The 14,231-nt window shown below is 43.0% G+C and overlaps 1 protein-coding gene across 1 annotated transcript in view; it reads right to left on the reverse strand.

The window, feature by feature from the left end:
• The window catches only part of LOC126092720 (uncharacterized), a 271,027-nt gene that overhangs the window by 221,914 nt on the left and 34,882 nt on the right, over positions 1 to 14,231 (reverse strand). The window contains exon 4 of the mRNA XM_049908444.1: positions 5,885 to 6,064. Within this exon, the coding sequence (XP_049764401.1) occupies positions 5,885 to 6,064 (180 nt within the window). The remainder of the gene's footprint in view (positions 1 to 5,884; positions 6,065 to 14,231) is intronic.

Consider the following 14,231-nt stretch of genomic DNA (forward strand, 5'->3'; position numbering starts at 1 on the left):
TGGTTAGGGGCATTAAACTAACTCTGAACTCCCTGAAAATGTTAAGAGTCCACCCTGAAATAACTGATATCCATTGATAAATAGTAGTTAAACCCACATATTTATTTATTTCATTATATGTACATTTACGTTTATGAATGAATTAGTTAACGTGTTGTGACACTATGTGTCCTTCCTTAGATCGTAAGCAGAGCTACTGAAATCTCGTGGCCGAATCAATGACCTAAGATAGGCTGCGTATTTTCTCTTCTGCTCACTCTGACTCATTGTGAAAACATCAGATTGTAGTAAGTCCCTGCAGTTAAAATAGAAAAAATTATAGCCTACTTTCAATTACTGGCTTACAAAAATCAATTAGACTTGTTTCTGAATAAAACTTTGCTTATAATTGATGATTTGATTTTTATCTCCATTTCCATTTCACTACAAAATTTATACAGTTTGTCCAGTGTAGCTTGGCACTTTTAATGAGGATCTGTTACGAGCAGAAGCAAGAAGGCAAATATATCCCACTCATAGACTTCCAAGGAATAGTAGTGGTGTGCAGAGAACAAGCACATCCATACTCTCACAATGCAGGCAGCACACACCTGTTTTATGCTTCTACAAAAGTCAAAGAGACACACATAAATTAGAGAATTCAATGTTCTGTTTAAGTGAAATTGAAACTAATAATGCCTTATACTGTGATATAATGTAAATGGATAGATAAATATAATCACCAATCGTTGGCAGGTGACACACACACAAAACGATTTAACTTCTACACACTTTTGGAGCAAATGGCTCCTTCTTCTAGCAGAAGAGTTGAAGGGGAAGGAAGAGGGATGAAGGAAAACGACTGGAGAAAGGGAAAGGGGTACAGTTTAGAAGTCACCCAGAACCCTGGCTCAGGGAAGACTTACCATAAACATCGCGCATGAGTTAATAAGAGTGAAAAGCTATATGCACTGTATGTAGCAGAGGTGGGAGGTGAGACGGTGAAAAATAGACAAGCCAGGAAATGAAAGATGTAGAAAACAAAAATGGAGTGAAGAAAGGAGTAGTTACTGTGAAGAAATACTGAGACAAAAGGGGTTAACATAAATTAAGGGCAGATGGGTGGCAAGAACCAAGGACATGTTGTAGTGCTAGTTTCCACCTGCAGAGTTCTAAGAAACTGGTGTCTGGGGAAGAATCCAGATGGCACATGTGGTGAAACAGCACCAGAGTCATGACTGTTATGTTGTAGAGCGTGCTCTGCAACAGGATATTGTGTGTTGCCTATATACACCCTCTGCCTATGCCCATTCATCCTTACTGATAACTGTGTAGCAGTCATGCTGATGTACAAGGCTGAACAGTGTTTACATAACAGCTGGTATATGACAAGTGTTGTTTCACAGGTAGCTCTCCCTTTGATAGCATATATTTTGCTAGTTTCAGGGCTGGAATAGGTGATGGTAGGAGGGTGCATAGGGCAAGTCTTGCATTGGGGACAACCACAGGGATAGGAGCCATAGGGTAGGGAGACGAGTGCAGGAGGAGCATAGGCTCTGACAAGGACATTGCGGGGATTGGGAGGGCTACGGAAAGTAATTCTAGGTGTGGTGGGCAAAATCTCAGACAGAATGGATCTTAATCTCAGGGCATGATTTTAGAAAGTCATGGCCTTGTCGAAGTAGTTGATTAATACATTCAAGACCAAGACTTCTTAAAATAATGCCCTGAAATGAGATCCATTCTGTTTGATATTTTGCCAACCACATCAAGAATAGTTCTTCATCACCCTCTCTATCTCTGCAATAGGCATGTCAAATCCTATGCTCCTTCTACACCCATCTCCCAACCCTATAGCTCCTACCCTTGTGACCATCCCCACTGTAAGATTTGCCCTATGCACCCTTCTACCACCATCTATTCCAGCCCTGTAACTGGCAAAACATATACTATCAGAGGGAAAGCCACCTGTGAAATGACACGTCATATACCAGCTGTTATGTAAACACTGTTCGGCCTTTTACATGGACATGACTGCCACCCAGTTATCAGTCTGGATGAATGGGCATAGGCAGAGGGTGTGTATGAGGTGCCTTCAAAAAGTATGATGACTTCATATTTTTATGAAAAAAATATTTATTTATTCATCAATGTTCATGTTATCCCCTTCAAAGTAACCCCTCTCAGATAAAATACACTTGTACCATTGCTTCTTCCAATCCTCGAAGCACTTCTCAGAAGCACTTTTTTGCTACAGCCTTGAGTACTTCCAGCGATGCAACTTTTATTTCCTCAATCATTGAAAATCTACCTCCTTTCATAGGCCTCTTCAGTTTTGGGTACAGGAAAAAGTTGCAGTGGGCCAAATACGGTGAATGTCATGGCTGAGGCATCATTGTCGTGTTGCTTTTGGCCAAAACATGTCTCACAAACAACAATGAATGAGCAGGTGCATTGTTGTGAGGCGAAAGCCATGAATTATTTTTCCACAAATCTGGATGTTTTTTGCATATTGCTTCTTGCAGACAGCGCAAAACATCAAGGTAATACTCCTTACTGACCGTATGACCTTGAGGCAAAAATTCATGATGCGCTACGCCATGGTAATTCAAAAAAAACAATGAGCTAAACTTTGACACATTTGATCGATCTTGGTGTGCTTTTTTCGGTCTTGACTCTCCGGGAAGCTTCCATTTGGGAAGACTGGGCTTTGGTTTCGATGTCATAACCGTAAACCCATGTTTCGTCACCAGCTATGACCCTTTTGAGCAAATCATGATCATCACTGACTTCATTCAAGAGCTCCTGAGTGGTGCTCATGCGACAGTTCTTCTCATCAGAATTGAGAAGTTTTGAAACAAAATTAGCTGACACGTCTCATATGCACAATATAAAAAAAAATTGTGTTGCCATGAGGCAACTGATATACCAACATCCTCAGCAACTTCTCTTACGGTAATTCGACGATTTTCCAAAACACTTTTCTTCAGCGCTTCGATGTTATTATCTGTTGTTGATATGCTGCGACGTCCAGAGTGAGGTCATCATTGGCATTTTCTTGGTCATCCTGGAAGAGCTTGTACCACTTGTAAACATTTTCTTTTACTTAGAGCAGACTCACCGTATGCAACTGTCAACATTTCAAGTGTTTTAGAGCACTTGATACCATTTTTCACACAAAATATGATGCAAATTCTTTGCTCTATTTTTTATAATAATCAAAAATCATCAAGCATACTAAAACACGTCTAACCTTTCTATCTGTCAAAAACAAAGTATGCTGTACACTTGAAACTGTGAACATATGTTTGGGACATGTGTACCAACGTAACAATAAAAAAGTTTGATAATCGAATGTACATTGCCCATGCAATTTGAAATGCCACCTTACTTGTTGATCTGCCCTCGTACACGTGACACACAGTATTGTGTTGCAGGACATGCTGCACCACATGACAGTCATGACATCGGTGCCTGTTTCACCACATGCACCATCTGGATTCTTCCCCCAGGCACCAGTTTCTCAGAACTCAGCAGGTGGGAACTAGCACTACAACATGTCCTCAGTTCCCACCATCCATCTGGCCTTAATTTACGTTAATTCCTTCTGTTTTAGCATTTCTTCATAGTAACTACTCCTTTCTTCACTCCATTGTATTTTTCTACATCTTTCATTTTCTGACATGTCTATTTTTCACTGTCCCCCCTCCCACTTCTGTTACATACAATGCACTTAGCTTTTCACTCTTATTAACTCATGCATGATGTTTTAGTGGTGATCTCTGTCTTGCATATTACCCTGTCTTCCACCTTTAACCTCTGAGGCTTTCAAATCCCATCTGGTGCATCCCCATCCCGTCCGCTAAGTCTCCCCTGACCACGGGTTTTGGGTGAGTTTTCTGAACTGTATCCCTTTCCCAAAACAACTCCAGTCCTTTCCTTTCATCCACCTTTCATCCAGTTCAACTCTTCCAACAAAAGAAGGAGCCACTGCCTCTGAAAGCTTGTAAAAGTTAAATCCTTTTTGTGTGTGTTTTCCCCCACCACCACTTGGTGAATAGATTTTGATCCATCCATTTACATTATATTATCAATAATTATTTTCAGTGTTATATTGTGAAACGTTCAACAATGAAACCCATTGCCACAAATTATCTATCAGCAGAAGAAAAAGGCATTCAACAATAGCCAACACAATGCTACTACACAAATGTTGCTTGCTGTTGAAGTTGAAAGCTTATTGGTCCACAGTTACACGATTGCTACTGATTCCTTTTGCCAGCAGTCCCTGCTATAAGTGCCAAATTACAGTGGAAAAAAAACTTCAGTGCACAATGACAGAAATTTTGATGCCATTGAAACCAAATATAGACTAAATATTATCAAAATCTCTATGTTCAGCACTCAAGTCACAACAGGAAAAATGTAGGAGAGGCACTGTGATTGTTTTGCAATTACAGTTCCAAATTCTTGGTGCCACACCCTTTATTAAACCATCTGTCCTTAATTTGATGCTCTGAGGCTATTATATCAATTAATTATATCAATAGTATGTGCAATATCCATATATGCAAACAGAAAAAACTACTGTTTGAAGGGAACAGTGTTACATGCACAAATGAAACAAAATAAATAAATTCTAAAGCAGTTCAATGATCTGCAGCACAAATGATCATGATTTATACACAGCACAGTTTTGAGAAAGAGACTTTTACTGAACTAATGTTAGAGTCACTGTAGAACAGTTGACAAATATATTGAAGTTGAGATATGTTCACAGTGCAGAGACTACAGAAAAATAGAGCAAAAAGAATTAATTGAATCTGTCCATGGTTGTCTGCTGATTCTGGTAACAGTACCAACAGTGCCTAAAGCCTAAATTACTGTAATACACATAATGGTCTACCTCCTGTTTACTGATGGTGATACATCTTTAAATAGTGCATTATACTATATTCAAAGTGGTTAAAAATAATTTTTTTGCCAATACAGAAGACTTTCCTTCTTGAGGCTATCTTTCAACTGGCATGCTCTTTTGCATATGCTTCGTTTTCGTGTAGCTAATATGAAATATGTGTATGTAGATGGTCAAAGTTTAATTCCTAACAAATGATGAGATCGTAAGAATTGAAAACAGCCATTCATTTGGGAGGAATTTAAGGAAAAAAATGACTAGTGTCTTGTTAAGGGAACCATCCCGATAAACACTTGAGTGATTCTGAGAAAGCTCTGGAAACATATATAAGAACAGTGAGTCAGAGATTCGAAAACTATTCCTGTAAAAGTTATGGTCAATATGACCGAAGATGTCAATGAACATTTCCAATTTTTTAGAGAAGTTCAATGTAAGTGTTGCTGTTACCAGTTTGTGAAAAATCTGTAATCTACAGTCAAAAAACAGAAGGTAACACATTTGCCTTCCGTTTACACATACATACAAGAGACACACATGAGACTGACGGTTATATACAGTTATTTCATAAAGTATTTGGCATCTACACATCATATATCAACTACTGAAATTTCTATTGTTACAATTTGTAATCCTACTTATGACATTTCTTTCCCAATACAACAGTATGAACATGTTACATACACAATGAATTAGTCTTAATAACTGTTTATGTAGCTTATAAGTTATTACAATTATGATAAACAGTTTAGCTTGATATATCTACAATTAGAACTAACCAGATCACACTACAAATCGTTAATATCATAAGCAGGTTATTTGATTAACAAAAGCAATGAAAACTATTATACAGTAGAACAGAGTTTTGAAATTCTTTTGGAGATATTAATATTGTTGCTCTGGCAGTGAAAGCAGACAGTACTGTTGAAGTAGCACTGAAACACTAGGCTTCAATCACTTATGCCTTTATGGGTTTAATCTGCCAATATTTACCTAGACATTTTGGCAAAGGATATCGCCACCGACCATCAATCTGGCACACAGTTGAGGTGTTTCCCTCCAGCTTCATGCCATCATGGCACCTGAAGATAATACTTGCACCAAGACCAGTACCAGCCTCGATATTCTCAAGCCATCCATTGTACAGGATGCCCGGATGGCCACAGTTTATTTCTACACAACAAAATTGTGCCAGGAAAACAGACAATACGACATTTATTATATCTGTAGCAACTAATGTATTTCAAAGCACCAAGAAGCTGAGATGGAAATAATTTTTTTTTTTAATTTTGATATTTCAATTAGTTGATCAAAAATTCCATTGCATACATTTACTATGAAAATTTCTCTCTGGCCTGCCTGATACTGTCATATTACTTTTCTTTAACTGTAAATTTGAAACAAAATTCTAACATATTTTTGAAATCTAGTAATGTCCAATACTAGAAGAATTATAAATACAATCTTTTGTTAATGAATTTAGCCTCTTAGGGCAAAGAGCCTTTGAAATAGATTTGAAAGTGAAGAAGAAGGAAAATGAAAATAAAAATACTGAGACAAAATTAAATAATATTTTCTTATGTGAATTAATTATTAATAGCTTCCACTAAAGGTAGAAACTATCTTCAAACAGTACACAGAAAGAGCACTTTATTAATGTAACAAAAACCTCTGACTTATTGATCAAACCAATGAAACTGTTGCTCAATACTGGGACTCAACAAACATGCAACACGGACACACATTTTCTAAAAGAAATTATCTACAAGCAAATGCAGAACTGAATGTTCCTAAGCTGACTTTTAGCAATTTTCCCTACTATCTAAGGTACATAAACTCAATGACATTGCTGCCAGTTTCACTAATTGTTAGATTAATACTACTTTTCTCAGTTTCCTTCAATGCTTTCGTCCTGCATATATATATATATATATATATATATATATATATATATATATATATATATATATATATATATATATATATATATATATATATATATATATATATATATATATATATATATATATATATATATATATATATGCCTAACATGCAAATGATGCTGCTAGTATAAAGTCAGTTTCTCAAACATACATACAAAATTATATTTTTTTCTGTGAATACACTTCAATAAATTGGCACTGGGCAGCTAAATCTGCTGGACTAAATTCTGAGCTCCATTAAAATGGAATTTCGTATTGAAATAAACACAAAGTTGGTAAATCAGTGTTCACAAACATGGATTAGAGATATGCAATGTGGAAAAATGCATACTAAAGTTTGACATATTGTTGTCAGAAGGTAAAAGAAATATTGAGTTTTCAGAACTGAGATTACATTCTTTGGTGGATAATGGAGAGAAAATGCGTGTAGAAATTGCTGAATAGAAACTGCTGAAAGTTCTAAAAGGTTGAATAAAGAAAGACGAGTAAGCCAAAATCAAGAGTACTGGGAAAAATGTATGCAGAAAGGCTAGAATTCATCTCATTGCTGTCAGACTCTATTTTTGTTCTCTGTCCATCTGTATAACGCATATGGTACAGGGTCCTTTTGATTCTACCATATCTTCAGATTACTGAATTGTTTGTACAATTAGTAGACATATTATTTTGGATACTCTGTTGTGGGTTGGCAAGAGAGCCAACCCGGTATACTAGAGGAAGCCGAAAGGCACACGTTTTAGCTCACGCAGACTGGCGTGAGCTAAAACGCATGCCTTTCGGCTTCCTCTAATAACACGGGGTTGGCTCTCTTGCCAATCCACAACATTTGGCGACAAGGCCACACAGCGTTCGTAACTATACTGCCCTGATTTACTTGTGTAATGGCTTCGCCACCATCTCCAGATGTACTGTCCGAATTTTATCGCTTACAGAATCAGCAGACGCAGGCCTTACTGGATGCCCTTCGACAGCTCGTCCAGGGTCAACGTGCAATGCAAAACGATGGGGCAGCCGCCGCTCCACCGCTCACGCAGCCACCACACGCAGTTGCACCAACTTTTCGTCCTTTTGATGCTGCATTGGAAAGCTGGACGGAGTGGTCACGCCAATTTGGATTCCATCTCACCGCCTACAGAATTCAATGTAATGAGCGGCGGCCATTTCTCCTTTCCTCCGTCGGGGTACAAACGTACCGTGTGATAGTCAAATTATTTCCCCGACGCGACGTCGCAACTCTGTCCTACAACGAAATTTTGTCTGCATTAGATGCATATTTCAAAGAATCAGTCAATGTAGTTGCGCAAAGGTATACCTTCTTCCGTACAAAACGTACGGCCAGTCAGACTAATCGGGAGTGGGTTGCAACCTTGCAAGGCCTTACTAGGGATTGTGCTTTTGAGTGTCAATGTGGACTCCCTTATTCAGATACTATGGTGTTTGATGCAATTGCACAGAACGTTTCTGATGTTCGTATAAGGGAACAGATTTTGAAACTAGTTAATCCCTCCCTTCAACAGGTGATGGACATATTGGATCGGCAGGACACACTTGACTTTGCTCAGGAATCATTTGAAACTTCGCCACACGTGTGTCAGGTTAACCGGCCCGCCGGGCGAGCTGCACGGAACAGTAAACAGTCCTCGCGCCCGGCCGCGCCAAAGCCGCCTGGCTCTCAGCCACGTGTACCACGCCGGCAAGCAAATGCAGTGCTAAAATCATGCCCGCGGTGTGCTACTAGACATTTGCGTGAGAATTGCCCATCACGCCAAGCTATTTGCTTTTTCTGTAATAAAAAAGGACATGTTCAAACTGTTTGTCAGAAAAAGCTCAAATCGGAAGCTCAAAACCATTCCAGGCCCTTTGCTTCACGCCGGAATCGGAATCGAACCAAGGATACTCAAGCTCACGACACTTCGCCCATGGAAATTCATATAGTTCAGGCCACTCCGCCCAGTGCCACTCTCTCTAACAGTGACTGTGTTCGTCCCACAAATAGTGTGCGTTGACATCGCTGGAACTCTAGTCAAGTCGCAAGTGATTTTGTACCAGTGTCAGTTCACGCTGCATGAGACAGTCACTCTTGTCGTCAGCAGGACAATAAACTTTTTGTGGACTTGGACATTAACGGCAAAGTGATACTATTCCAGCTCGATACCGGGGCTGCAGTTTCACTGATCAATCAAGACACTTACAAACTGCTGGGCACACCTCCGTTGCGTGCTGCAAACGTTAAGTTAAGTACCTATTTAGGTCACACGGTCCCTGTGTTAGGACAGTGCAGCCTTCTTGCAACATACAAGGGACAAACAAACCTTGTGTCATTTTACGTCCTTCGTTCTTCTGCTGCAGTGAACTTGTTTGGTTTCGATTTATTTCAGTTGTTTAACTTGTCTATAGTAAATCAGGTCCTATCAGTGAACCAGACTGTGCCTTCAGACGGTGTTTCTCGTCTATGTACCGAATTTGCAGACATTTTTGCACCGGGCCTCGGTTGCGCTAAGAACTATAAAGCACATTTGGAACTGAAAGTAAACGCGCAATTTAAATTTTTCAGAGCGCGCAATGTTCCTCATGCACTGTGTGATGAGGTCGCAGAAACATTACACGATTTGGAATCACAAGGTGTAATTGAACGTGTGCAGGCTTCTCTCTGGGCATCACCCTTCCCCTTTGCAAAACCCTTCCGGAAAATTGAGACTTTGTGTGGACTTCAAGGCAACAGTGAATCCACAACTAGTGACTGCAACTTTTCCTTTACCCCACCCGGAAGATCTTTTTGACAAACTGTGCCCGGGTAAATATTTTTCGAAGTTGGACCTAGCAGATGCGTACTTACAAATACCGGTGGACGAAGAATCCCAGCGCGTTTTGGTGGTTAACACGCATCTTGGTTTGTATCGATTCAAACAACTGCCATTCGGGTGTGCATCCGCCCCTGCATTGTTTCAGCAATATTTACAAACTGTTTGTGCGTTGGTCCCTACTGCAGCAAACTATCTGGACGATATTGTGATCTCCGGACAGACGGAAGAAGAACATTTAGCCAAGCTCAGAACATTATTTCAGGTCTTGCGACAAGATGTTCTTTGCTTGCGGAAGGACGAATGCGTGATTTTTGCTCGTGACTTACCCTATCTGGGACATGTACTCAATGCCCAAGGCATACATCCCAGTCCAGAGCACCTCCGTGCCATACAAGACTTGCTTTCGCCACAGAATTTGAAGCAGCTACAGAGTGTGCTGGGAAAAATAAATTACTATAATAAATATATCCCACACGCCTCTTCCATTTCAGCTCCGCTTCATTGCTTACGCCGTAAAGGTGTTCCGTTCGTCTGGACGACGGAATGCGAACGCGCCTTTCGCCAGTTGAAATCGGCGTTGCTTTCCAATACTTGCCTTATGCCATTTGATCCCCGGAAGCCCCTTTTGTTGATGGTGGATGCATTGGATTTTGGGATCGGTGCTATGCTTGTGCACAAAGATGGTTCGCACGATCGCCCTATTGCCTTTGCGTCCAAATTGCTCTCGTCTGCGCAAAGACATTATTCACAGATCGAGAAAGAAGCATTGGCTCTCGTATTTGGTGTTACAAAGTTTCATGATTTCTTGTATGGTCGTCACTTTACCATCATCACCGACCACAAACCTTTGACATCGCTTTTTCATCCGACCAAGCCTGTACCTCCATGTACAGCGCAGAAATTCATTCGCTGGTCTATTTTTCTCTCGCAGTACCGCTACGATATCTTGTATCGGTCCACTTCTAAGCACGGAAACGCCGATGTTTTGTCCCGTTTGCCTGTTGCTGAGGATAGAGCATTCGATTCCTCCGAACTTGCTTGCATGTTCATTGATTCGGAAACCGATGACGTGGTCGAATCGCTTCCGATTGATTTTCGTCGTGTAGCTACAGCCACAGCTGCCGACCCTGTCCTTGCTATCATTCTGCGTTTCGTTGCTACGCAATGGCCCTTGTCAAAGTCACGGACCGGGGATCCGTTGGTTCGCCGATTTTTTGCTCACAAGGACAGACTTTTTGTACGACGGGGTGTTTTGCTGTTGCGTTCAGATAATGATCAGTCCAGGGTCGTGGTACCACGTTCGTTACAGTCCTCTGTCTTACAGCTGCTCCACCAAAGACATTGGGGTATAGAGAGAACGAAACAACTTGCTCGTCAGCACTGTACTTGGTTCGAAATCGATGCCGCGATTACGATTATGTGCTCTTCTTGCATAGTGTGTGCCGAACAACAATCAGCACCACCGCGGAAATTCTTTGCATGGCCAAAAGCCACTTCCCCTTGGCAACGCTTACACATCGATTTTGCTGGTCCCTTCTGGAATGCTCGATGGTTGATTGTGGTAGTCCACAACGTCATCTGCCACCCTCCAAGCATTATCCGCTATCTTTTGCATTGAAGGTCTTCCACAGACTATTGTTTCCGACAATGGCCCACAATTCATGTCCGCAGAATTTCAGTCATTCTGCAAGGGCAATGGTATTCAACATCTGACGTCCGCGCCGTTTTCGCCACGGTCAAACGGTGCCGCTGAACGTTTGGTCAGGACTTTCAAGTCACAGATGTTGAAGCTGAAAGAGTCGCATTCTCGGGAGGACGCGTTATTGCTCTTTTTATCCTCATATCGCTCTCAGCCCTGAGATGGTCGCTCACCGGCTGAGTTGCTCCACGGTCGCCCTCATCGAACCTTGATGTCTTTGCTACATCCGCAGCATCAGGTTCCTGTGCAGCGGCAGACACCTGCTTTTGCTCCAGGTGACGTTGTCTACTATCGTCACTATCGAGGTTCACGGTGTTGGCTCGAAGGGCGCATTCTTCGCTGCCTCGGCCGCGCTATGTATCTGGTTTTTGGGGCCTCTGGTGAGGTGCATCGGCATCTCAATCAGCTGTGCCTCTGTCGTCGCACAGGATCTGCCGCTCCCCGTCTGCTTTCAGCGACGGTGCCGTCCGGTCAGCGCCCTGGGGACCCATCTACTGGCTCGCCTCAGCCCCAGGTGTTACCGACGCTGCCTTCCATTTTGCCCCATGGCGACGCGCCGCCGCCGCCGCCTGTTCTCCCGCCGGCGACACCCACAGTGGACGCGTTGCTGCAACCGCCGGGTGCCTCCCTGGGTCACGCGCTGCCGATCGCTTCCCGTGACCAGTTGTCCTCCGACATGGAACTCTTGCCCGCTCTTGACCATATGTCGTCTTCGCCCGTCGGGTGCACCGGCCTGATGGAGGTCGACCCTTCGGCCCCTCCTGTCTCTCTACGGGCGCATACACTGCATGTTGGCATGCACCCTGGAGCAGGTTTTCAGGTGTTTCCTAGTTCCCCTCGGTCCGAATGGCAGGGTTAGGGTGGCACAGCCTCGCCTGTTGTTAGGCTCCCCACCTCATTGCATACGTCAACATGGGGTCCGCCCCACGGCAGGCGGAAGCATTATGCCACAACCGTGCGCCAATTTGCGGGGGAGGAATGCAGTGTCATTGCCAGACACCACACTTGCTAGGTGGTAGCCTTTAAATCGGCCGCGGTCCGTAAGTATACGTCGGACCCGCGTGTCGCCACTATCAGTGATTGCAGACCGAGTGCCGCCACACGGCAGGTCTAGAGAGACTTCCTAGCACTCGCCCCAGTGGTACAACCGACTTTGCTAGCGATGGTTCACTGACAAAATACGCTCTCATTTGCCAAGACGATAGTTAGCATAGCCTTCAGCTACGTCATTTGCTACGACCTAGCAAGGCGCCATTAACAGTTACTATTGGGATTATGAATAATGTACCATCAAGAGCAATGTTCACCATTTATGGATTAAAGTTAAGTATTCCAGCAGCTACGTACGTTTTTTGCTAAAGTCTAATTTCCTTGTCCTGTTCCAGACCTCACGCCAGTCTGCGTGAGCTAAAACGCGTGCCTTTCGGCTTCCTCTAATAACACGGGGTTGGCTCTCTTGCCAATCCACAACATTCTCAGTTTGCACTGGCACCTGAACAATATTTATAGCCTCCACCATGAAAGATATTTCTTGGAATAATATTATGAGAAGGAAAGTTGCAACTCAAAAGTTGCTACTCACTATATAGCGGAGATGCTGAGTCACAGATAGGCACAACAAAAAGACTTTCACACTTAAAGCTTTTGGCCAGTGGCCTTCATCAACAATAGACTCACACGCGCACACACACACACACACACACACACACACACACACACACACACACATATGCACACGCACACGGACGCACGCACACACACACACACACACACACACACACTCGTGCAAACACAACTCACACACACGACTGCAGCCTCAGGCAACTGGAACCACACTGCGAGCAGCAGCACTAGTGCATGATGGGAGTGGTGACTGGGTGGGGGTAAGGAGGAGACTGCGGTGGGGAGGGGGAGGGATAGTATGATGGGGATGGTGGGCAGTGAAGTGAAGCAGGTTAGGCAGAGGGCAGGGGACGGGGCAGGGGGAGGGGGGGGGGGTGAAATAGCGGAAAGGAGAGAAATAGAGAGAAATAAATAAAAAGACTGGGTGTGGTGGTCGAAAGACGGCTGTGTAGTGCTGGAATGGGAGCAGGGAAGGGGCTGGATGGGTGAGGAAAGGGACTAACAAAGGTTGACGCCAGGAGGGTTACGGGAACATAGGATATATTGCAGGGAAAGTTCCAGACTGCGCAATTCAGGAAAGCTGGTGCTGGTGGGAAGGATCCATGTGGCACAAGCTGTAAAGCAGTCATTGAAATGAAGGTATCACATTTGGCAGTGTGTTCAGCAACAGGGTGGTGGTCCACTTGTTTCTGGGCCACAGTTTGTCGGTCAGCTTGTTGGTTGTCATGCCTACATAGAAAGCTCAGTGGTTGCAGCTTAGCTAACTGATTTCACAGGTAGCCCTGCCTTTGATGGGATAAGTGATGTTAGTGACTGGACTGGAGTAGGTGGTGGTGGCAGGATGTATGGGACAGGGTTAGCATCTAGGTCTATTACAGGGGCATGAGACACAAGGTAAGGGATTGGGAGCAGGGATTCTGTAAGGATTGGCGAATATATTGTGTAGCTTTGGTGAACAGCAGAATACCACAGTGGGAGGTGTGGAAAGGATAGTGGGCAGGACATTTCTCAGTTCAGGGCACAACGAGAGGTATAACCAAAATACTGGCAAAGAATGTAATTCAGTTGCTCCTGTCCTGGATGGTACTGAGTTATGAGGGGAATGCTCTTCTGTGGCAGGATGGTGGGGCTTTTGGAGGTGGTGTGAGATTGGAAAGACAAAGCAAGGGAGATTTGTTTTTTTATGAGGTTTGGAGGATAATTACGGGCAGTGAAGGCTTCAGTGAGATTCTGTCCGCCCTGATAGCTGAGTGGTCAGTGTGACAGAT

The sequence above is a fragment of the Schistocerca cancellata genome, chromosome 7 (assembly GCF_023864275.1).
Source record: "Schistocerca cancellata isolate TAMUIC-IGC-003103 chromosome 7, iqSchCanc2.1, whole genome shotgun sequence".
NCBI classification, from domain to species: Eukaryota; Metazoa; Arthropoda; class Insecta; order Orthoptera; family Acrididae; genus Schistocerca; species Schistocerca cancellata.